This window comes from Oryx dammah, unplaced genomic scaffold, assembly GCF_014754425.2.
Source record: "Oryx dammah isolate SB20612 unplaced genomic scaffold, SCBI_Odam_1.1 HiC_scaffold_10, whole genome shotgun sequence".
Lineage (NCBI taxonomy): Eukaryota > Metazoa > Chordata > Mammalia > Artiodactyla > Bovidae > Oryx > Oryx dammah.
In genome coordinates this window covers 75,397,476-75,423,583 of record NW_024070194.1, presented here as the reverse complement: position 1 = coordinate 75,423,583, position 26,108 = coordinate 75,397,476, and the positions used below count along the sequence as shown (strand labels likewise).

The following is a 26,108-nucleotide window of genomic DNA, read 5'->3' as shown; positions in this document are numbered from 1 at the left end:
GGTAGGAACTGATACACACTTCTAGTTAAAACAATTTTCTAAAAATTTCACATGACTTCTAATTATTTATATAGAAATTCACCCCTAACTGCTGGAACAGACATCAACTTTATATAGGTATATTCTGTATCAGGAAGTTTTAACCAGAATCACCATCAAGAGTATTATTTACCAATAAAGCTTTTCCTTATTACTTTAATTACATTAATCCTACCACCCGTAACAGCTACTTGTACTCTTGACAAAATAATCTTATTTATTCAAAAGGTTACCTCATCAGCCCGAGGAGCATCTTTATCTAATTCTCTCCAAGCATGCTCAAAACCAGATTCCTCTGCCAGTAAATCCGCCACATCGTCGTCATCCTCAGAACTGGTTTCTATATTTCCTTTGCCCCTCGCAAGATCAGGGCCACTGTCACTTTCATCGTCATCCTCACTATCACCTTCCTCGTCATTTTCAATTCCTCCTCCATCATCATCCTCTTCTTCTTCTTCATCATGAAGATCAGCAGCAGCAGCCCTACCAAGGCCTGTAATTTCATCTTCAGATTCTTCACCACTTCCTGTTTCACTAGCACTTTCTGAATCTTCTTCCAGAGCATCTCTGTCAAACATTTTACCACCTGTTGAGTCTTCATGACTATCACTGTCTCTTGCCATTATGAATGGAACCACTGCAAAAAGGTCAAAGGAGAAATTAAGAAAATGTAAATGATGAATTAAATTAAATCCAAGTTATTTTGACCTCAAATCCAGTAAAAATATAATTTCCATGAAGCAGACTAAAGGAAAATATAAAGTCAACAAAATTCATGCCTAACCAAATGAAGTTTTGTTAAGAGAAAGAGTAGGAACTAAGCTTATTTCAGTATCACAAGAGTGGGGCATCATAAAAGAAAACTAACCAGCAGATGTGAAAAAGCCAAAAAAGGGCATTAACCTAAGTTCTAGAAATGGGATCAGAAAACTACCACAATTATGAAAGTAAATTAGTATGAGATAAGCATCAGAATTCATTTTTAAACAACCTGCTTAAAATAACACCTTGGGGACACATTTCTATCTAGTATTGCAGTATCTCTTAAGCTTCACTTATTATCATATAATTTTCATGATTTTTGCCTATCACTGACATTTTTCATGAAGCTCAATTTTTTTTTTAATTAAAATTAGCAGCTTGTTCTAAACAATATCCCTGAAGTCACAGATTTCATGTATCTGTGATGTAGTGGTTACCTTTTCCCCCTAAGATGCTGAACCACATAACTATCAATATAAAAAAAGTTTAAATATCATCTGATAAGATATTGTCTCACATTTAACAGTGGTACACATATATCACATCTGGGGTCGTATAACAAACTGAACAAATTAAATGATCTAGTATTTTAATATTTTTGACAATATCAAGTATACTCATATAAAACTTATTCATTCACTAAATATTTGTTCAAGGCCCACTGTGTACAAAACCTTTGAAAAAACAAAAATAAGCTAATAAATAAATAAACAATGAGGGAATACAAAAATAAGTTAACTGCCTCTGTTTCTAGATGGCACTGCTCTGGTAGTGACTGCAAATACTACTACTTACTTACCTATTTTAAAAAAAATGCTTATATTATTTTCCTCTGATTACAAAAGAAAAACAAAAAAATATGGTTTAATGAAGAAAATAAGGATGACTAGTAACTTTTCATTTAGAAGTAACTGGGTGGTTATTTTGGTATTTAACTCTGTAAATTTGTTTTCTATAATATGCCCACTAATTTAAGTAGCTGGTCATACTATCTACTCAATTTTGTAACCTATTTTTTAAATGGTCATATGCTACATTTGTGAGCTATATAGCTCACAGATGTTCATTTGTCACAGACATATTTGGATGTATCATAACTCATTTAAGGGATTCCTTGACAGCTCAGTTGGTAAAGAATCCGCCTGCAATGCAGGAGACCCCGATTCGATTCCTGGTTTGGGAAGATCCACCGGAGAAGGGATAGGCTACCCACCCCAGTATTCTTGTGCTTCCCTTGTGGCTCAGCTGGTAAAGAATCTGCCTACAGTGTGGGAGACCTGGGTTCTATCCCTGGGTTGGGAAGATCCGTGGAGAAGGGAAAGGCTACCCACTCCAGTATTCTGGCCTGGAGAATTATACAGTCCATGGGGTCACAAAGAGTCAGATATGACTGAGAGACTCTCACTTGCATGTTCTTTCACTAATGACTTATGTTACCATTTTTAAAATTTCAAAACAGGGCTACAGTCCATGTTCTTTGCACACGTCTAATTATTTACTTAAATTCTTAAGTACACAAGTGCTGGGGAACATTTTAAAATGACATGTAATATCAAACTAAAGCTCCTCACATCACCTTTACCTCACAGCACTTAAAAAAGCCCCTTGTATATAGCAGTTGCTGGAATGGTAAGTGATGAATAATAATGAGCAAAAGATGGTGATATGTGGAGTCACTTAATCTCTACTTAGAGATAATGCTTTTTCTGGATTGAGGAACCAATGAAAATTACAGCAAGCAACAAAGTGGGGCAGTTACAGGTCTGTGTATCCTCACATAAATCACTTTAACCTTGTTTCCTAAGTAATGTAACCTAATTTCTCATGGTTATTGAGAAACTTAAGATAATATAAAATAATATTAACCCAGTACCCTAAATCTACTGAAATTTAAAGGAAGCTAGACTAACGTAGCTCACAAATGTAGCATCAGGCCAACCATGCTACTGTTCCCAATCTGATTTTATTTTCCATTTTCAGTATCCAGACTTGCATCCCTTCTCCCTATATCTCAGTTTGCTGCCTGGTTCCTCTACAAATGGAATGAGATCTCACTCCTAACCCCTTAGTCCCTGTTATTTCAAATTCTGTCCATTGCCTGATACTTCCTACCTTCCCCATGTGACCATGGCCTGTCAAGACGTTTCTCTGTCTCTTCTTGATGCCTACCCTGCTAGGGTACTGACACCATAACCACCCTTTGTCTGGGTTATCTGAATATCACCAGTTTTCAATTACAACACCAATGATCAGCAATACCAATACTCAAAAATTTCTGCTGCCAGACAGGACAATTCTAATTAGCTTAGAAAACTTGTAAACATAAACTAGAATCACATATCTTACTTCGTATCAAATAATCATTTCTAGCTTTATTATTCACTCACCTCTTCAGACATCTTCTTATCTAATCAAATAGGAATACTGATCTCTTCTCAACAAGCCCAACCAAACGTCTGCTCAAAAAGTTCTTTCCATTTAGGATACTCTGGATTCCAAATTTAATTCTTCTAAACTCCAACCAAAATAGCACTTCATCTATGAATTTTACCAATTACTGTATCTTGAGTGACCTCTTCCTTCAAAGTCTGAGGCCTTTTCTTCTACAGTACTTAAAATTATTACGTATTATGGTTCTGATTTCTTCCACTTTATAGCTGCACTATCCAATATGGTAGCCAGCAACCACATATGGTAACAGCACCCGAAAAACAGTTCGTCCAACTAGATATAGTAAGAAAACAGAATGTAAAATATCCTATTACATTTTCATATTGATTACATATTGAAATAGTTTTTGATATATTAGGTTAAATAGAATATATTTGTGTATCTATTAATCACCGGTTTCTTATGTGTCCAATAGAATATTCAAAGTTACAGACTTCTATTGGACAGTATTGCTTCAGATCAGGGCTATTGCATAGTGTTGCAGGCAGTTATTTGCAAAAGCTGATTTTCAAAGGGTCAAGAAGGGCTACAATCAAAGCCAAACTCCAATCACCAAGCCACACAACCTGCAGGAACAGCGTGTATTTTTGAGGAAAAGAGCCTGTGCTTCCCTCAAAGGTACTGTCCTCACCACACTGTGAGCGCTGGAAGCTCTGTGGGTCCAGAAGGGTGTATGCTTCTCTAATTTTTGCACAGGCATCACTTAAACTAGCAGAAGCCCTAAGATGGGAGGAATCATGTCTTGATGTTCTATCTGCCACATATTTGCTACTAAAAGTAGTTGAATAAATGAAGCAACACCTGAGCACCCAACTCTACTTTCTTTCTTCAGATACATCTCTTCTTACCCCATCATGAGATCACGTGACACTTTATCTAGTTAGAGAACACACCTGTCACTAGTGCTCACCACAAATCAAAATCACTGGTTTAGCCTCAAGACTCATACTTTTGTCTCTCTTCTAGCCATTATGGCATCAAATAAAAAATTATCTTATGGTGTATTTCATAGCTTTATACTTCCAAATAAGTATCTGACCACTCCTATGATACTATGAAAATACTTACTATACATATTTCCTTTTTAAAAGACCAGTGTAAGAATAAACAATATAAAAACAAAGATTCCTCAGTTCTTTCAAACCAACCTGATTGCATTTTTCTTCTTGTCTCAGAATACTTGACCTTGGGAGACTGAACAATCTCAGAGGTGCCTGAGTCTACCGTTCTTAGTTGTTCTTTGGGAAACGAGTCTGTGCTATGTTGAACAGTGTTTTTTTTCCCTTTTGTACTTTTTTGTGTAAATTCTTTGCTATCTTTCTCAGGACTTACTGAGTCTATCTTCTTAGATTTGCATGAGGTTTTCATTTTCTGAATTCTCTCAGAGATATCCAAATCATTCTTATTTCCAGAATCCTTTTGATGAATTTTCTTGGTTTTTTTCTTTTTATCTTCAACAAGATTTTTTGATTCTACTTCATTTATAGTCTGGGGTTTTTTCTTCTTCATTTTCTTTTGACTCAATGGTTTATTATTCTCATCAGAGAGATCGGAATCAGAATCTGAAAGGTCATAAAAACGTTTCAAGTCCTCTGTAGTGCTGTGGTTGATGGGACGTCCTCTTTTATCCACAGCATAATTCAATTTGAACTTTTTGTCATGAAACATTGCTCGAAATCGCTTGTCAATTTTGACTTTTCGATCCTTTTCTGGCATTTCCCAAAATCTTGGGTCCTTTGCAACCCGCCTAAACCGTTGGTCACTCATGATTTCTTGTTTAGATGCCATTTTAAAATGTGTAACTGGACAAATGCCTGAAGAAATCAAATACTAAAAAATAAAATCATAATGAAAGGTCAGTAACAGAATTAAGATGCTTTGGGAAAATATTAATTCACAATACTATATTCTAAGCTACATTAAGTAAAATAAAAGAGGTCTAATTTCATTTCCCAAACGAATCTTGAGTCACATGCAGAAAAGAAAAACTATCAGAAAATCTTCTTTTGAGTACAGCATTTAAAGAAATAAACTTAAGGCAAAACCAAGCAGAATTCCAGGTCTTTATGGAGGGAGGCAAATGATTACTAGCCAACTGCCCTCACTTAGATATCCCATATTTCTACTTTATATTTGTATGTGTTACAAGTAAAAGCTAATACGATTAAAATATCCTTAAGTCTCAGTCGGTCTTATTTGTTTTTTCACATTCTGGTCCCATTCTCTCCGTTAATCCTGACTTCGTTTTATTCGGAACAGCCTTTACTTCGACCAGGCTGTAACAGAACCAAATGAATTCAGGTTTAGTTCACAGAGTTCCCCCTCTTTGTTTATGACCCCCCCTTCGTGAACCAGGTAAAGCCTCTCTCTAGTTAAAAAATACAAAGTAGCAGTGTTCTGTTCCAAAAGCAAGGCTTGACTATGACGCACCATTAAACATTTGACCCTCAGAACAGCCTTGTGGAGTAAACAATATTTCATTCAACTATCAGAGGTAAAGCGTATAGATGTTTAGAACGAAAGCACTTGATCTACGGCAGATATTCGTAGACAGGAAGACGACCTGACCTCATCTCGGTCGCCCGCCCTCATCTCCGGTGCCCACCTGCCCCTCCTACCCACCCGGTAACGCCGGGAACACCAGGGAACTAGGACCTCCTTCCCAGCTCCCAAACCTGAGAGAGCCGCTTTGGGGCTCAAGTCCCTCAACACGATCTGGAGGAGGAGCAAAGAAGCTTGAGGAGAGGGGTCGTAAAGGCACGGAGGAAAAGCGCGTGGCTCGTAAACCCGGAGAATCTGTCGTACTCTTGCTCTGTCCCTCTTCTGGAGCCCGACTCCACTCACAGACTCCGAATCCTCTCAAGGCGTCACATGGGGCCCCACACCCACAATCCTCTGCGAGACACACCGCCGTGATGGCACGCGAACTGGGCCAAACTTCCTCCGCTTTCCCTCCGCGAAGTGCTCCGGCGTCCTTGCCGTAGCCTCGGCGCATGCGCTCGATAACCGAGCCGGCTAGGGGTGTAGGCGCTGGAGATGCCTCTGCTCACCCCGCTTCGGCTCTCGTGGCGGCGGCTGCCGGCGGCCGGGGTCCCCGTGAAGAACCTCGGCCTCAGGACGGTGGCCTCTGGCGCCTCTTCCCCGAGTGGTGCCTCGCCCAAAGCCTTCAACATTTTCGATCGGGATTTGAAGAGGAAGCAAAAGAACTGGGCGGCCCGGCAGCCGGAGCCGATGAAGTTCGACTACTTGAAGGAGGAGGTGAGTCTGCGAGACGGCGCGGAGGGTGGCTCAGCGCCTTGACTTCGGGTCCCGGAGCTCCGGCCCGGACCTGAACGCCCCCACCTCGCCGTGTGACCTTGAGAGGCCGCCCTGCCTGTCTGGGCCTCTGCTGTAATTGCGCAGGGGCCCGGCGCCGGTGTTTGCAAGGTGCGATTCATTCATTCATTCATTCATGTCCTCGGCAGATAGTATTAATACTTGAGTTACAGGTGTACCTGGGGCAAAGCAAGACCGCTGCCCTCAAGAGATTTCATTCTTGTGAGAGACGAGACAGTGAACCGGAAACGTAATTTCAGTTAATGAAGTAAAGCCAGGTAGTGAAGTGAAGTAGTAAAGTGACTTCGCTGGTCGGGGGCACGCGACGAGGCAAGAAATTAATCAAGCTGGGATCTGGGAGATGTCGAGGGAAAGCTTTGCAGGTAAAGGGGAAGACGAACCCAGAGGCCCTTAAGCCAAAAGGGCCTTGTCAAGGCCTCCAGGAAAGCTCCAGTGGGAGGTAAGAGAGTGTCCAGGTCAGGAGGGCCTTAATGGGTAAGAACTTTGGATTTTCTTTTCTATCTCAGCTGTACATACCATGTGGTAATTTCTGGCCACATGCAGCTTTTGAGCACTTGAAATGTCCCTTTGAGATGTGCTGCTGCTGCTAAGTCGCTTCAGTCGTGTCCGACTCTCTACGACCCCATAGGCGGCAGCCCATCAGACTCCACCGTCCCTGGAATTCTCCAGACAAGAACACTGGAGTGGGTTGCCATTTCCTTCTCCAATGCATGAAAGTGAAAAGTGAAAGTGAAGTTGCTCAGTCGTGTCCGACTCTTAGCGACCCCATGGACTGCAGCCTACCAGGCTCCTCCGTCCAGTAAGTGTAAAATACAGTGGGTTTCAGTGAATTAACATGGAAAAAAGATGTAAAATATTTCCTTAATATATTTTTATATTAATTACACGTTGAAACTCTTTTGATATTTTGGGTGAAAATCAACTTCTTTACTCTTTTTAAAATGGCTACTAGAAAATCTTTGGAGAAGGGCATAGCAATCCACTTGCCTGGAGAAATCCGTGGACAGAGGAGCTTGGTGAGCTACAGTCCATGGGGTCACAAAGAATCGGACACAACTGAGTGACTAACACTTTCAGCACTTTCACTGGAAAATCTTAAGTTGCTCATGTGGCTCTGATTGTTTTTCTCTTGGCCAACATAGCTCTAGAGTCTAGAGGAATGGGAGGCTGTTGAATGGTTTTCAGCAGTGAAGTGATGGAATCTGATTCATCTTTTAGGAAGATGAATTAAGATCTCTGATTTATCTGTGCTGGTTTGAGAGACCTCTTCCTCTTTACTCAGGTGGACTAGGGACTTGAGCCAGTTTCTACTCTCTGAACAGGCAGCACAGAGCTCAGGCCTATGTAAGTGCTTCTTCAGGGATAGACCAAAATTCAAATCAAGTGTGATGAGCCCTTTGAAGCCATTGCAGCCAACACTTACTGAGCTCTTGTTTTGGACAGAACTTTGTGCAGGTCTTGGCCAGATTGGATGACTGACTCTGTTCTCAGGATGACACATATAAATATTTAGAAGTTGTGAGTTTCCAGACACTCTCTTCCAGGAAAGGCACCTGGATTACAACTTGACTGAGGCCTCACCATTGTTTAGGACTAGAATAAATGAGATAAAGTATATGAGAGTCTTTTAAAATAATAAACAAAAGGTATTCATATCAGTAATGATGCACAAAGTGGACTCCTCTGGGAAAAGACTTCTGCTGTCCCTTCTCCCTTACCCTTCCTCCCCATCTCACCTCCCAAAGAAAATACACATATATTCTGTTCTGAACTTTCAAGTCCCAGTAGAAACTGTGATGTTTACCAGGGAATCAGTGGAATGTGGGGAATATTAGTCTCCCACATCTTTATTCCTGCTGCATGAAGCTAGCCGAGCAAAAGGAGGCACCTGCCTTATGACCTCTTTTAAATTGGATTGGGATTGAGGAGGTTTCTTTAAATGTGGCTGATTTCTAATTTGCAGATGTTGCTCAGAAAAGTTATTTATTCATTTAGGAGTTCCACAAAATTTGTTAATAGTTAACAAATAATTAGTTTTTATTAAATGATCACTTATACATTGATCTGTAATAATCCTCAGCTAACTAATTTTTCACTTTCATGTACATCACACTAATATCTGTGGATGATATGCTTGTTACGTTTCTGTTGCTTTTTTTTTAAGTTAGGGTATCCTGTTGCTTTTTGTCTTTGCACACTTGCAGCACATGAAATATAAAGTCATAGATATACAGAATTTAGTCTTCTTTCCTTAAATTGACTTCTGAGGTAATTAACTCAATGTGTTTCCTTGATTATTTTTATTTATATGTTCCTATTCAGAATTCCTATTCAAAATTTGGGGCTTCCCTGGTGGCTCAGATGGTAAAGCGTCTGCCTGCATTGCGGGAGATCTGGGTCCAATACCTGGGTCGGGAAGATCCCCTGGAGAGGAAAGTGGCAACCCACTTCAGTACTCTTGCCTAGAAAATTCCATGGACAGAGGAGCCTTATAGGCTATAGTCCATGGGGTCGCAAAGAGTCAGACACAACTGAGCGACTTCACTTCACTTCACTTCATTCAGAATTTTAAAAGTTGCTGAGGTCAAATTGAAAAAGGGATAAAGGGAACTCAACATGTTGAAATATAAGTAACCTATGGATTGTTGATTACTGGGAAAAGTGTTATTTCTCTGTTAAACATACTCATCTTTACTTTTGTACATCATTACCTCTTGTAATCTGTCAGGTTGGAAGTCGGATTGCAGATCGAGTGTATGACATAGCCAGGTAAGTGATGACTGTCATAATAAAATACAGTCAATTTCCCTGGTGGCTCAGATGGTAAAGAATCTGCCTGTAGTGTGGGAGACCGGGGTTGGATCCCTGGGTTGGGAAGATCCCTCAGAGAAAGGCATGGCAACCCACTCCAGTGTTCTTGCCAGGAGAATCCCATGGGCAGGAGAGCCTGTCAGGTTGCAGTCCATGGGGTCACAAAGAGTCTGACATGACTGAGCAATTAACACTTTAACTTTCAACACAACTTTTGGAGACTTAAATGCTTTCACTTTCACAGTTAGCAGGAACCCCAGTTAAATAATGGCTTTGCTATAGAATTTCTCTGTGATATTAGCAAATCACTTTTTGTGCTCTTCTGTGTAAAAGACATCCATTAAATTAGACCAATATGGGATGAATTTATTACATTTGTCTATGTTAAAAAAGGGAACTTTTGTAAAATCACAAACTCTTGCACTCATATTTTAGATATATCCTGGCTACTTGAAAGAGTCATGAGGTGAATCATTTTCATAAAATTAAAGAAAATTCTTCATTGTTGCAAAAGCCACCTTCATTTCATCTGCTTCATTAGCTTCATTATTTTAAAAATCTGAGAAGTAGCTAATTCTTTGTGATGTAGTCATTCATTTGCCTGGATTTTAGGTCATTTGTGATTTAATAAATGAAACATTGTCCAAATCAGATTGAATTTTGTAATCTTTCTATGTCATAATACTCAGCAAAACACAAGTCTGTGGAGAAAACTGTGATTGCAGCTAAAAAAGCATGTCTTAAAATAACAGTTAACTCTTTGGAATTAAATTATTAAAAATACCAATCTAAAATGTCTTACACTGATCTATTATTAGCAAGAATAGCTTATTGTCAATACTAATCTTATGTTTATATTTTAAAACTAACACAACAGATTATTAAATGTCTTATTTGTGCTATCTGAGGCTCACTTAATACTATTAGAATCCATTATAATAATATTAATAACTCCTAACTATTGTTGAACATTTGTACTGTGCTAAATACTTTACATGCTGGATAAAATTCTCATACCAACCCATTTTATAGATGGGGAAACAGATCCAGCAAGATTAAACCTCTTGTCTGTGGTCACAGAGCCAGTAAATTGCAAGCCTAGAATTCTAACTCATGTCTTTGTGATTGCAAAGGCTGTATGCTTTCCCAGGCCATACTGCCTGTGTTCACAGTCAAGACACAGGGCATTAGGTATATTAGACATTATCTCACCAGTGGTTCTCCAGCTGTGTACTGGTGTTCTATATTTGTGACATAGGTTTTTAATAGAAATTACAAAGGGACTCTCAGTTCCAATAGGAAAAAATTTACTAGTGCATGAAGTTTCTTTAAAAATTGTCAAAAAATAAATAAATAAAAATTGTCACAAATTTTTCCTAAACCTGTGATCCACAATTGGATGTGTAAAGTGATTTAGTATGAGACGATATGTTTGGAGGAGACAGCATAGCATAGTGGATAAGAGTTCTGGTCAGGATTCTTTCTGACTGAGTTCAAGTCTGACTGCTGCTTATTAGCTGAATGACCTTGGATTGACATACTTAACTGTACACTTAGCCCACTGATTTGAACCTGATAAGATTTCAGTAAAAGCTGTTATTTAGTTGATGGTTTATTTGGGTTTTAGTTTATCATGTTATATTTCATAGTATTTTACATAGTAATTTCTAAGTTATCTGCTGCCGCAGCAAATTTGAGAAATAGGGATAAGTAGTAAGTTCCTGATAGGTATGCCACATATTTTCATGTTAATTATATTAACTTCTCTTCATTCTTTGTCTGAATGTATTATCAGATTAAAATTGTTATTCAGTCGCTCAGTCATGTCCGACTCTTTGCAACCCCATGGACTGCAGCATGTCAGGCTTCCCTCTTCATCATCTCCCAGAGCTTACTCAAACTCATGTCCACTGAGTCAGTGATGCCGTCCAACCATCTCATCCTCTGTTGTTCCCTTCTCCTCCCGCCTTCAGGCTTTCCCAGCATCCAGGTCTTTTCCAGTGAGTCAGCTCTTCACATCAGGTGGCCAAAGTATTAGAGCTTCAGCTTCAGCATCAGTCCTTCTAATGAATATTCAGGATTGATTTCCTTTAGGATTGACTGGTTTTATCTTTTTGCAGTCCAAGGGACCCTCAAGAGTCTTTCTCCAACACCACAGCTCAAAAGCATCAGTTCTTGAGCATTCAGCCTTCTTTATGGTCCAACTCTCACATCCATACATGACCACTGGAAAAACCATAGCTTTGACTAGACGGACCTTTGTTGGCAAAGTAATGTCTCTGCTTTTTAATATGCTGTCTAGGTTGGTCATAGCTTTTCTTCCAAGGAGGCAGCATCTTTTAATTTCATGGCTGCAGTCACCACCTTCAGTGATTTTGGAGCCCAAGAAAATAAAGTGCTGGAGTCCAGCTCTAGCAGCCAGGGATTCAACCTGAAGGGATGGGTGGTGTGAGCAAGAGAGAAACTGAGGCAGCCTCTCAGTTTTCTTGGACTGCCTGTTTATTTCAAGCTTATGATTCTCTTTTATACTTTTACAGAAGCATTAGGTCAGAGGTTCGATATTTTTAGTTCCCATTGACCCAGATTTATTTTTCTCCAAAAATCATTGTTGCCTCCCAAAAGGAGTTCCTTCCTCAGCGATTCTCTTATCTACTTCTTCTCATGTGTTCTTGTGAATACGCTGTAACTCATGCTAATGTCTGGGCTGCATACCACATTCCTCAGTTTATTTCTTATCTTTCTAAGTTCTGTTTGCTCCTAGTATGCTAAGCTCACTATTTCTTAGAAAGGGCTTCTAGCTAATAATATCTCTAAAGTCCCTAATTTTTATAAGCTATAGTAGAATATTGTAACATTACAGCAATCCTTAAATCTTTAGCATCTAACTCTTTTAATTATTCCTAAGCCCTATATTCAGCAAACTCCTTTGCCGTAAATACTTTTCTCACAAATAGGCTTCAGATAGGAATCCCTCCCATGGTCTCAAGCTGCGGCCTCTGTGCTCACCCTGGAACACTCTTTTGTAAAGGTCCTTGAACAAATGTCAGTGATTAACTTTATGAATTATTCTTTGAGCACAGCTGCAGAAGGCTTCATGCCTTCCCTGCTCCTCTCAAAAACAATAAGCACCTTAATATTCTCTTCAGTCAACTCAGCCGAGGAAAGGAAAAAACAAGTCAGAATCACAAAGCCTAACTCCTTCATTCCGGGTCCGTGCCTACAGAACAAAGGGAGGGGGTTTAGGGCCGTGCCTCTATTTTGTCAGTAATGCCTAACATAGCTCCTGACAATAAAGTGTGTCACTGTTTCCATTGTTTCCCCATCTGTTTAAGTACCTGCACTAAATCAGTTCTTCAGATCCATGTCATGGAGCAACCTTGTGGAAAGCCATTGGTTGGGAGGCCCTGGGAGTGGCTTGGCCAGACAGCCTTGCCATGCCCAGTGTGTTCTCTGATGGAGACATCTGGTGATGTGAGGGAGCAGGCAGATGATAGGACTTCTTTGAAAGTTGTGTTCACAAGAATCTTTTTTCTTAAGAAAAATTTGTTTTTAATCATTACTTTATGGGGGCTATGTTATTATAGACAAAGTATAACTTCTGTGTGTTTTTCAGAGATTTCCATCTTGCTTTGGATGTTGGTTGTGGACGAGGTTATATAGCAGAACACTTGAATAAGGTATATTTATTGAATGATTTAACTTGAGAAATAAAATTGGCCAATTTTAAGGAAAAACTTTCTTAATAAAATATTAAGTTTGTATCATATTTAGATTTGATGACATCAGAATTGCTCATTTGTTATGTTTAAGTGATAGAACCAAAGGTTTTTTTATGTCTACTCCTGTGTTTTTTCTTAAATGATTTTTTCTTTGAATCCATTTTATACAGCATTCCCACTGGTAGTTTCTCTAAGTCTATATATGATACATTGCGTGTGATTCCCACTTTGTTCAAATATTTTTTATAAATCACAATAAAAATCACATTGACGTTCATTTGGGACAGGTGATTAAGCTTATTTTTTTTTAGCTATGAAAAATAGTCACTTTATCATTTGATTAGAAATTTTTGTGTGTAAGTATAAATAGTCTTTATTAATATGTATACTATTTTATTTTTCATTTTGTAATTCAGACTGAAAAACATTCATTAATTGTTTTAGCCTCTCTAAATAGACACTGTGCTGGACACAGATCAAAGTGGGATTTCTATATCAAATCTACTTAACGAAAAAGTGTACACTTGCACCAAAACACTGAAAACACTCTCTGAAAACACTGTCATTGATAATAATAAATGCCGTGGAATTGGTACAGTCATTAAACTGCAACAGGAGTTAAGGGAAAGGAAAATCAGTGGAGTTCATATGACCAAGACTTCTGAAAGGCACAGCATCTGACCCGAGGTTTGATAGAATCTGGGATGGTGCTCATAGCGATTGGAATGTAAGGCATGGCTGGAGCGAAGGCAGAAGTGGCAAGCCGTAGGGTGTGATCAGTGATGGTAAGGAAGGTTAGTTTGGGGATGGTGTGTGGGAGGGATTGAAGAAGACAGAGTGTAGAGAAACAGACCAATTAGAGGGCTGTGTCAAAGGCAAGTGTAGGCGTGAGAGAGAAAGGCCAGCCGCCAGTGTGGAGACAGCAGGATATAAAGGCAGCGACGTAGAGGAGGCCTGGTAGAACTACAGACCTTGGTGATAGGTAAGCTCTCGGGGCCAGTGTATAGAAAGGAATCCTCCACACTTGTATTGGAAGTGAGATACGCGTGCACGCTAAGTTGCCTCAGGGTGTCTGACTCTTTGTGACCTTACGGACTGTAGCCCGCCAGACTTCTCTGTCCCTGAGACTCTCCAGGCAGGAACACTAGAGTGGGTTGCCATGTCCACCTCCAGGGAATCTTCCCGACCCAGGGATCGAACCCACATCTCTTATATCTCCTGCATTGGCAGTCGAGTTCTTTACCACTAGCGCCATGTGAGATGCCCAGTAAGTAAGATGGCAAGTGTGTTAATAAGACAGTGGATTGTAAGACGAAGCAGAAATCCCCTGGAGCCAGTTCAAATACTAGGACATTCATTGCTTAGAGGCTCTTACACTACTCAAGGATCTGGAAGCACAGCCAGTCCTCACAAGGGTGGGGACTCTGACACATCAGAATGGAGGTCCTGCTCACATACTACACAGCTGGCTTCAGGCCCACCCCCCGACCCCAGGGCTGACCCTCGTGTTCTTCAGTCAGAGCATGAGATGCGAATGTGAGAACTGGACTCCGAGTGTGCTGCAGCTGCCTCCTCCTGACTCATGAGCACTGGCTGTTAGCATCTTTTCCCAACTCTGTGTTAGTGACATTGTTTCAACAGCTTAAACTCAGCCATGGCTGGAGTAATACATTATGGAAGTTGGCAAACGCTACAAAGCAGGGCCCGCCAAAAGCCCGTTGTTACACATCCGCCAGCCTTCCCCTGAAGTCTACACGCTCCTCCAAGCCTGAGAGCGGCTGCCCCATCTCCCAGTCTCTTAGTTGAAGTTTTCAAGTGAGAGACAAGGAGAGATGGTCTGACCCACCTAATGTTCACCCCTCACACTGATGTGCTGGAGCTGGCTTTCGGGAGAGACCGTTGTGCACCTCTCTTCCCAGTGCTCTGCTGGAAAGCATTGTGTTGGTTGCATGAAACCCACCACTGTTGGGGTGGTTACACTGTGGAAATCATCAGACCCTGCAGCTCAGGGCACTTTTTTTGTTTTTTGAGGGCCGTAGTTAAACATGTACCGCATACCAGTTGCCCTCTGGTCATCAGCAGCCTCCAGAGAGTGGTAGGGTGTTGAGGTAAGGTAGCCTTTCCACGTTGTAGGCAGGCACCTTCTTCCCGAAGTGGTTAGGGTGAAGGAGAGAGGACTGGGGTTTCCCACAGAGAAGGGAAAGCAGGGCAGAACAGTACTGAGGAGCTTTCTAGGAGACTGTCATCAGTGCCGAGCTTCTAAGAGGTCAAGTGAAGGAGGACTGAGAGCAGGGGGAACAGATGGCTGTAGCTGATGAATCAGTTATGAGTGATTTTTATAAAGCAGGTGAGTAGAGCAGTGAGGGTGGAAACAGATCACCAAGAATCGAGGGGAACTTGGCGAGAAGTAGTGCTGTGGATTACAAACAAGATAGCCGTAAGGTGGGTTGAGGTGAGGAGTTTGCAAGATTGGGAAGCTTGTTCCTGTTGTAAGGTGAGGGAAGAAACAGCAGAAGATAGAGACTGAAGATTGGAGAGGTAGTGGAGGGAAGAGCAGGCTCCTGGAGAAGAGAGGGCATGGTGGAAAGTGGCCATCTGGGCAAGAAGTATCATGATGCCCTTTGCTCTGGGAAGGAAGAAAGGATGCGTGAAACAGAGGGGAGAGTGAAACCACTGAGGCCTTCCCAAGCATCTGTGTTAGTTAGGTCTTTACTCTTTGCAGTCTCTTGCAATAACAACTAAAGGCAGGAAAACCATTCCAGATCTTCTGTGTCACAAGAATGAGGACTAGCTCTTAGCGTATTATGGAAAAGTTAACACGTAAAACCTTATCCCAGTGGAGTAAACTGAAGATGCTGATTATTCACACCTATGTTCTCTATTTTATTAAATACTGTTAAATATATATACGGTTGGCTGCACACATTTAATTCTATGTAACATAATATGTGTTATTAAAGGTGTTTGTGTACCATACTAATTATATGCAGAAAAATACCCTTACAGAGATGAAAATTAATCAAATTAATCACTTTTTCCTTCAGCAGTTTCAACAGTTGTTTTGTTTTGTTACTGGGTTCTCTTGTTTGCTTGTCTTTTTGTATTATCTGATCAACTTTATTGTGTTGCAGGAAGTTGTTGGAAAGTTTTTCCAAACAGACATTGCAGAAAATGCTTTGGTAGGTAGCTTTTCAATGCTATTGGTTTCTGATCTCCTGGTTTGGTTTTTAGTGCTGTACTTTTTATTATTATTTCCTTCAGAATGAAATGAGCTCTTTTTTTTTTTTTTCCGATTATACTACAAATAAAGAAGAATTAAACAGTGTGGGAAACTTAAAGGGAAAGGAAAAATCACCATTAACCCCACCACTCAGAGGCAACTGCTGGTGACATTTTCATCTGTGTCTTTGCAGACATATAGCTGTCTCCCCATCACAGCTTTATACAAACAGTGTTATGCTAACACGCCATTCTTTTGTATCAGTGAGTGATGGATGCACACACACATGTAGTATTCCAGTGCAGGAATATTCCATGCTTTATTTACTAAATTTGTAGCTTCTCAATAACCAACACTGTGGTGAGCATCTTCATATAAAGCAACTTTCTGTGTTTGATTTATTTTTCTCCCTGGGAATAAATTACCAAGAGTGGAGCATATGGATTCACTGATGTTCACCTTTCAGTTTTTAATATCCACCTCTAGACTGCCCTTTGAAGACTGAACAACAGTATTAAATGAAAGCCCTCTTTCCTCCTCCTCGTTGGCAACAGTAGGCCAATTATTTTGTCTTTGTCAGACTAATAGGTGGAAAGTAGAGTTTTGTCCTTTTTATTTGCATTTCTCTGATTGCTAGAGCAACCAAGTAGCTGTTGATATCTTTTGGCTGTGAGTCCTTTTTAATTTGTGAGTTTTGTCAGTAATTTTGTGATGCGCCTGCCCCTTGGTCCTCTCTCTGCTTGGCTGTTCTTATTCTAGGTGGTTTGTAACAACGTGTCTTCCAGGGATATTAATTTTTCTTCATGTATTTTGTAAATTTTTTCCCAAACATGTTGTTTACATTGTTTCTTGCTTTTTAGAAGTTTCTGATCAGTTTATCATTAAATGTATCCATGTTTCCTTTTATAGTTTCTGGGTTTTGAGTCATGTTTACTTTGGCATTTTCATTTAAGACTCTAAAGTGTGCACCCATATTTTCCTGGTACTTTTTTTGGCTTTGATTACTCCACTGAGACTTTCAGCTTTCTGAGATTTGGTTTGGTGTGATGTGGTTATCCCATTTGTTTTTCCAACCAGATAGCCATTTTTTCTGGCCAGTCTTAAGTGTCATTTAAGATCTATTTTTTTAATGCTTTCTCTTTGGTTGCTTTTTCAATTTTTAAGAACTAGAAACTGTCAAGTAAATATAACATGGCTTATGTTTAACAAACAATGATTGTGTTAATAATTAAGATGTTATATAAATGCGTTTATGAACTTTTATTTTTAACCTTTAGAAAAATGCCCTAGAAACAGAAATTCCTACTGTCAGTGTTTTAGCTGATGAAGAATTTCTTCCCTTCAGAGAAAATACATTTGACCTGGTGGTAAGCAGTTTAAGGTTGGTAATCCATTTGTACTTTTAAAAAATATATGTATGTTAAAATAGATATGCATGTGTGTGTGCCAAGTCGCCTCAGTCATGTCTGACTCTGTGGAACCCCATGGACAGTAGCCCACCAGGCTCCTCTGTCCATGGGATTCTCCAGGCAAGAATACTGGAGTGGGCTGCCACGCCCTCCTCCAGGAGTTCTTTTGACTCAGGGATCGACCCCACATCTCTTAAGTCTCCTGCATTGGCAGGTGGGTTCTTTACCACTAGTGCCACCTGGGAAGCCCCCAAAATAGGTTTGTTATGCTCTAAAGTTATAAGGTAATATTAAAGGTTTCTCCTGTGACAAAAGGAAGGTTACGCTCTAATATTTTTATTTTAAAACTTATATGAAAACAGTCCGTGAATTTTTTTTCTTAAGGAATTTATTTTTTGGCCACTGCATTCAGGATCTTAGTTCCCTGACCAGAGATGGAACCCAGGCCCCCTGCATGGGAAGTATAGAGCCTTAACCACTGGACTACCAGGGAAGTCCCAACAATCCGTGAATTTTGATGTGCACTTTCAAACATCCAAACTTACACCTTTTCTGTGGCTTGCTATATTAGTGAGTCTTGTACTAATTAATTATACAGATTAAGCTAAAACAGATATGTGTTTTCATATTTTAGTTTGCACTGGGTGAATGACCTTCCTAGAGCACTTGAACAGGTAAGAAACTTAGCACTGTTTCTAATAGCCTGTGTTATTTTGTTTATCATTAGCAAATTATAGATGTGCCTATTTTTACACAGAAACTTATAGATAGTTTCTGTTTCACATTTTTGACAACTGGAAATGGAAACAAATCAAAAATTTATTCTCTTCTGTGGGCTGGATACACTTGGCACCCTTTGCCGTATTAGGAAGTATATGAATGACTCCTCACTCCCAGAGAATTCTATAAATATAATTATGGAGATGTTACTAAAGTTTTCATAAATGTTTAAAACTTATTCAAAATAGTATTGCTATCATAAGAAATTTTATGTGTGGCTTTCTTTTCTTCCTTAATTGTCTATAAATTTTTTGTGGGTAGGAACCCATTTGTACTTCGCCCATGCTTTATACTAAGACAGTGCTGATAAATGTTTGTTGGTTGATATTTATCAGCAAACACGTAAGGAAGGGGTGAGTAAAAGCATTATGTTCAGAGGAGAGAAGGAGATCACTGTGGCTTGGAGTGGCCTAGGAAAGCTTCAAGAGGAAGAAATTTCTTGAACAGGGCCTAAAAGGACAGGTCGTATTTGGAGTGGGCATGCATTCCAGGAAGGCCGGATTCTGGGATAGATGGGATGTGTGAGCAACTGGGAAGCCCAAAAGGACAGAGAGGAAGCCTGGGGGAGGAGAGTGTAGTGCCAGGTGTAGATGAGGAATATCGGGACCAAAGTCAGAGGACTCGGTGACAGGGTAAGCAATTGGGAGTTTATTCTTTACATGGTCCAGAGCCGCTAGCGCATTTTGAAGAGGAAAGTGACTTGATTAAAAAGCTGCTAGGCAGAAGAATAACTACTGTATCTTACGCATGTACTGTTTGCCAGTCACTCTGCTCTGTTTTATGTATGGGAAATAACTGCAAGACAGCTTCATCTTGCTAAATAGAAAACCGATGCAGAAAGTTGGTTAAGTTAAAGAGAGACTGTTTCCGTGGTCCAAGCATGAAATAAACTGAACCTAGGTGGCAGTTGTTTTTCAGTTGCTCAGTCGTGCCTGACTCTCTGTGACCCCATGGACTGTAGAGATAAAAGGAAGAGAGAGGTCTTCAGGACTCTGTAAAGTAAGAATCAACAGTCTGGTGGCTGGTTAGCACTGAAGAATGAAGAGAGTCAGGAGTGAAAGCTTGCCTTCAAGTTTTGAGTCTGGATGACTGGAGATAATTAGTAAGAGTAGGCAAAAGAATGGTAATGATCAGATAAAGGGACTAGAAGATGGTAATTAACAGAAATATAGCAGTTGGAAAGGGGAGTTGGTTTGAGAATATGTGTTCTGTATGTTGGATGCCATGGGGAAGGGCAGGAGGTATCTTTGCCAAGAGACAAATCTCTATGGCACCAGCAGCCAAAAGATAAATATAGGATCCTGGGAAGCTGTCCAGACTCAAGGTAGAGATTGGGAAGTCATTCTTGTGAAATCCACAGGAACTGATAAGCCCTCTGAGGTAGAAACAAACTGATAATTTTAGGTACCTTAGTTCTGTGAGAGTTTGGTAGCAAGAAGAGGAAGTAACACTGAAGGGACAGAAGGAAAAAGGTTTTTACAGTCAGTTTGCTTATATACTGTTTTATATAAAATTGCCTCATAATATTTTAAATATGCATTCAAGATATATACTTGGGGTGGGCAGTCCTAAGATGGTGGAGGAATAGGACAGGGAGGCCACTTTCTCCCTCACAAACCCATCAAAAGAACATTTCAACGCTGAGTAAATTTCACAAAACAACTTCTGAATGCTGGCAGAGGACATCAGGCACCCAGAAAAGCATATCATTGTCTTCAAAAACAGGTAGGAAAAAATATAAAAGACGAAAAAAGAGACAAAAGAGGTAGGGAGGGAGCCCCGGGAAGGGAGTCTTAAAAAGACAGAAGTTTCCAAACAGCAGGAAACACTCTTGCTCCCGAGCCTGTGGCGAGCCTTGGAAACACAGAGGGCAACATAACAGGGTGGAAAAATAAATAAATAATTAAAACCAACAGATTACCAGCCCAATGGTAACTCCCCCAGCAGAGAAGCAGCGCAGACACCTGCATCCACCACTAGCAAGCGGGGGCTGGGCAGGGAGACGTGGGCTGCAGTGCTTTTAAGAATCGGGCCGGAATGCCCCGAGTGTAACCAGAGTGAACTAACTTGGGCTAGCAAACCAGACTGAGGGATAGCTACCACGCGAAAAGCTCAAACATAAGACACCACCAGGACCGCGCACAGAACAAAGGATAGAACAGAATTAGCCAGCTGCAGACCATCCCCCTCCTGTGACAGGCAGCCAGAGCCAGAAGGGGGCAATCGCAGCCCCAGAGAGACATTAACTACCAAACTGCAAGCAAGCTTCTTTGCTAACCAAGACTTCTTGGGGTTCTGGACAGTCACCATCCACCTAAGAAGGGGCGCCAGTTGTACACCCAGAAAACTGAGCAGCAGGGACGGAAAAGGCGATAAGTCACAGGGACCGTGCTCGCCAAACACTCAAGCTACTCAGACCTGGGAAGGGCACAAAACGCAAGCCCAGCCGAGTCTGCACCTCTGAGGACTACCCTGAGCCTGAGCGGCTTAGACCGGGGAGGTGCATGCAGCCCAGGGCCGGCCTCAGACGGTTCCTGGCGGAGCAACCTAGAACCTGAGCAGTGTGCACCGTGAGCAGGGGCAGGCCCAGCATGGCTGAGACACTGTGAGCACACGCCACTGTTACTTGTTTGCAGCATCCCTCCCTCCCCACAGCATGACTGAACAAGTGAGCCTGGAAAAAAAAAAGTGTCCACCACCGCCCACCTTGTGTCAGGGCAGAAATCAGACACTGAAGAGACCAGCAAACAGGTGCAATAGATTAAAACCCTGTCGTTAGTACCGGCTACATAGGAAGGGGCCTATAGATCTTGAGAAATACAAGCCGGACCAAGGAACTATCCGAAAATGAACTGACCCCACACTGCCCACAACACCAGAGAAAGTCCCAGATATAGCTTTACTATTTTTATGATCATTCTTTTTTTTGTTTGTTTTTTCTTCTTTTTTTTAACATTTTTTAATTTTTAAGTTCTCTGTTTCTCCTTTAATTTTTATTTTTATAACCTACTATTACTTTTCAAAAAAAAAGATCCTATTTTTAAAGCAAACGCCATATATATATATATATATATATATATATAGTGGTTGTTGTTGTTGTTTTTTAATAATTCTTGTGACTTTGTCTTTTTTTCTTTCTTCTTCTTCTTTTCTTTAATATTGTGTTTTTGAAAATCCAACCTCTACTCTAGATTTTTAACCTTTGCTTTTTGGTATTTGTTATCAATTTTGTACCTTTAAAAACCCAATCTTCAGTACCCATTTTTACTTGAGAGCGAGATTACTGGCTTGACTGCCTCTCTCCTCCTTTGGACTCTCCTATTTCTCCACCAGGTTGCCTCTGTCTCCTCCCTCCCCCTTCTCTACCCAACTCTGTGAATCTCTGTGTGTTCCAGACAATGGAGAACACTTAGGGAACTGGTTACTGGCTGGATCTGTCTCTCTCCTTTTCATTTCCCTCTTTTATCCTCCTGGCCACTTCTGTCTCCTTCCTCCCTCTCCTCTTCTCTGTATAACTCCGTGAACATCTCTGAGCAGTCCAGACTGTGGAGTGTACATGAGGAAGTGATTACTGACTAGCTTGCTCTCTCTTCTTTTGATCCCACCTCATCTCATTCCAGTCACCTCTAACTGCTCCCTCCCTCTTCTCTTCTCCATGTAACTTAGTGAACCTCTCTGGGTGTCCCTCAATGTGGAGAAACTTTTCATCTTTAACCTAGATGTTTTATCATCATGCTGTATAGATGGAGAAGTCTTGAGGCTACTGTAAAAATAAAACTGAAAACCAGAAGCAGGAGGCTTAAGTCCAAATCCTGAGAACATCAGAGAACTCCTGACTCCAGGGAACGTGAATCGATAGGAGCTCATCAAACGCCTCCATACCTACACTGAAACCAAGCACCACCCAAGGGCCAACAAGTTCCAGAGCAAGACATACCACACAAATTCTCCAGCAACACAGGAACACAGCCCTGAGCTTCAATATACAGGCAGCTCAAAGTTACTCCAAAACCATTGACATCTCATAACTCATTACTGGATACTTCATTGCACTCCAGAGAGAAGAAATCCAGCTCCAGCCACCAGAACTCTGACACAAGCTTCCCTAACCAAGAAACCTTGACAAGCCACTGATACAACCCCACCCACAGTGAGGAAACTCCATAATAAAGAGAACGCCACAAACTGCCAGAATGCAGAAAGGCCACCCCAAACGCAGCAATATAACCAAGATGAAGAGACAGAGGAGTACCCAGCAGGTAAAGGAACAGGATAAATGCCCACCAAACCAAACCAAAGAGGAAGAGATAGGGAATCTACCTGAGAAAGAATTCCGAATAGTGATAGTGAAAATGATCCAAAATCTTGATATCAAAATGGAGTAACAGATAAATAGCCTGGAGACAAGGATTGAGAAGATGCAAGAAAGGTTTAACAAGGACCTAGAAGAAATAAAAAAGAGTCAATATATAGTGAATAATGCAATAAATGAGATCAGAAACAGGAGGCAACAAATAGTAGAATAATGGAGGCAGAAGATAGGATTAGTGAAATAGAAGATAGAATGGTAGAAATAAATGAATCAGAGAGGAAAAAAGAAAAACGAATTGAAATGAGGACAATCTCAGAGACCTCCAGGACAATATGAAACTCTCCAACATTCAAATTATAGGAGTCCCAGATACAGAAGACAAAAAGAAAGACCATGAGAAAATACTTGAGAAGATAATAGTTGAAAACTTCCCTAAAATGGGGAAGGAAATAATCACCCAAGTCCAAGAAACCCAGAGACTCCCAAACAGGATAAACCCAAGGCGAAACACCCCAAGACACGTATTAATGAAATTAACAAAGATCAAACACAAAGAACAAATATTAAAAGCAGCAAGGGAAAAACAACAAATAACACACAAGGGGATTCCCATAAGGGTAACAGCTGATCTTTCAATAGAAACTCTTCAGGCCAGGAGGGAATGGCAAGACATACTCAAAGTGGTGAAAGAAAATAACCTACAGCCCAGATTACTGTACTCAGCAAGGATCTCATTCAAATATGAAGGAGAATTCAAATATGAAGTTGAGAGAATTCAGCACCACCAAACCAGCTCTCCAACAAATGCTAAAGGATATCCTCTAGACAGGAAACACAAAAAGGGTGTATAAACCTGACCCCAAAACAATAAACTAAATGACAATGGGATCATATTTCTTAATAATTACCTTAAACATAAATGGGTTGAATGCCCCAACCAAAAGACAAATACTGGCTGAATGGATACAAAAACAAGACCCCTATATATATTGTCTACAAGAGACCCACCTCAAAACAAGGGATACATACAGATTGAAAGTGAAGGGCTGGAAAAAGATTCCATGCAAATAGAGACCAAAAGAAAGCAGGAGTAGCAATATTCATATCAGATAAAATAGACTTTAAAACAAAGGCTGTGAAAAGAGACAAAGAAGGCCACTACATAATGATCAAAGGATCAATCGAAGAAGAAGATATAACAATTATAAATATATATGCACCCAACATAGGAGCACCGCAATATGTAAGACAAATGCTAACAAGTATGAAAGGGGAAATTAACAATAACACAATAATAGTGGGAGACTTTTAATACCCCACTCACACCTATGGACAGTTCACTAAACAGAAAATTAACAAACACAAACTTTAAATGATACAATAGACCAGTTAGACCTAATTGATATCTATGGGACATTTCACCCCAAAACAATGAATTTCACTTTTTTCTCAAGTGCTCACGGAACCTTCTCCAGGATAGATCACATCCTGGGCTATAAATCTAGCCTTGATAAATTCAAAAAAATTGAAATCATTCCAAGCATCTTTTCTGACCATAATGCAGTAAGATTAGATCTCAATTACAGGAGAAAAACTATTAAAAATTCCAGCATATGGAGGATGAATAACACGTTTCTGAATAACCAACAAATCACAGAAGAAATCAAAAAAGAAATCAAAATATACATAGAAATAAATGAAAATGAAAACACAACAACCTAAAACCTGTGGGACACTGTAAAAGCAGTGCTAAGGGGAAAGTTCATAGCAATACAGGCATACCTCAAGAAACAAGAAAAAAGTCAAATAACCTAACTCAACACCTAAAGCAACTAGAAAAAGAAGAAATGGAGAACCCCAGGGTTAGTAGAAGGAAAGAAATCTTAAAAATTAGGGCAGAAATAAATGCAAAAGAAACAAAAGAGACCATAGCAAAAATCAACTAAGCCAAAAGCTGGTTCTTTGAAAGGATAAATAAAACTGACAAACCATTGGCCAGACTCATCAAGAAACAAAGGGAGAAAAATCAAATCAATAAAATTAGAAAATGGAGAGATCACAACAGACAACACAGAAATACAAAGGATCATAAGAGACTACTGTCAGCAATTATATGCCAATAAAATGGACAACGTGGAAGAAATGGACAAATTCTTAGAAAAGTACAACTTTCCAAAACTGAACCAGGAAGAAACAGAAAATCTTAACAAACCCATCACAAGCATGGAAATTGAAACTGTAATCAGAAATCTTCCAGCAAACAAAAGCCCAGGTCCAGACTGAGCACCAAAGAATTGATGCTTTTGAACTGTGGTGTTGGAGAAGACTCTCGAGAGTCCCTTGGACTGCAAGGAGATCCAACCAGCCCATTCTGAAGGAGATCAGCCCTGGGATTTCTTTGGAAGGAATGATGCTAAAGCTGAAACTCCAGTACTTTGGCCACCTCATGCAAAGAGTTGACTCATTGGAAAACACTCTGATGCTGGGAGGGATTGGGGGCAGGAGGAGAAGGGGACGACCGAGGATGAGATGGCTGGATGGCATCACGGACTCGATGGACATGAGTCTGAGTGAACTCCGGGAATTGGTGATGGACAGGGAGGCCTGGCGTGCTGCGATTCATGGGATCGCAAAGAGTCAGACACGACTGAGCGACTGAACTGAACTGAACTGAACTGAGACGGCTTCACAGCTGAATTCTACCAAAAATTCAGAGAAGAGCTAACACCTATCCTACTCAAACTCTTCCAGAAAATTGCAGAGGAAGGTAAACCTCCAAACTAATTCTATGAGGCTACCATCACCCTAATACCAAAACCTGACAAAGATGACACACAAAAAGAAAACTACAGGCCAGTATCACTGATGAACATAGATGCAAAAATCCTTAACAAAATTCTAGCAATCAGAATCCAACAACACATTAAAAAGATCATACACCGTGACCAAGTGGGCTTTTATCCCAGGGATGCAAGGATTCTTTAATATCTGCAAATCAATCAATGTAATTCACCACATTAACAAATTGAAAAATAGAAGCCATATGATTATCTCAATAGATGCAGAGAAAGCCTTTGGCAAAATTCAACGTCCATTTATGATAAAAAAAACTCTCCAGAAAGCAGGAATAGAAGGAACATAGCTCAAAATAATAAAAGCTATATATGACAAACCCACAGCAAACATTATCCTCAATGGTGAAAAATTGAAAGCATTTCCCCTAAAGTCAGGAACAAGACAAGGGTGCCCACTTTCACCACTACTATTCA

General features: G+C 40.3%; 2 protein-coding genes across 5 annotated transcripts in view; one reads left to right on the top strand and one right to left on the bottom strand.

Moving 5' to 3' along the window:
- ESF1 (ESF1 nucleolar pre-rRNA processing protein homolog) overlaps nt 1-6,136 on the bottom strand; it is a 60,877-nt gene extending 54,741 nt beyond the window's left edge. The window contains exons 1-3 of the mRNA XM_040248288.1: nt 5,911-6,136; nt 4,401-5,082; nt 273-676 (exon numbers count right to left, since the gene is read on the bottom strand). Of these exons, the coding sequence (XP_040104222.1) occupies nt 273-676; nt 4,401-5,040 (1,044 nt within the window). The 5' untranslated portion in view covers nt 5,041-5,082; nt 5,911-6,136. The remainder of the gene's footprint in view (nt 1-272; nt 677-4,400; nt 5,083-5,910) is intronic.
- Nucleotides 6,137-6,202: 66 nt separating this feature from the next.
- Nucleotides 6,203-26,108, top strand: part of NDUFAF5 (NADH:ubiquinone oxidoreductase complex assembly factor 5) — a 34,059-nt gene continuing 14,153 nt past the window's right edge. For 3 of the 4 annotated variants that reach the window (XR_005722451.1, XR_005722452.1, XM_040248287.1), the window contains exons 1-6: nt 6,241-6,510; nt 9,317-9,357; nt 13,013-13,076; nt 16,250-16,297; nt 17,616-17,719; nt 18,382-18,421. Coding sequence is in view for 2 of the 4 variants with exons in the window: in XM_040248287.1 (XP_040104221.1) it covers nt 6,289-6,510; nt 9,317-9,357; nt 13,013-13,076; nt 16,250-16,297; nt 17,616-17,719; nt 18,382-18,421 (519 nt within the window). In the remaining 2 variants the exon portion in view is untranslated. Of the gene's footprint in view, nt 6,511-9,316; nt 9,358-13,012; nt 13,077-16,249; nt 16,298-17,615; nt 17,720-18,381; nt 18,422-26,108 lie in introns of all 4 variants that reach the window. The other variant, XM_040248286.1, reaches the window with a different exon arrangement.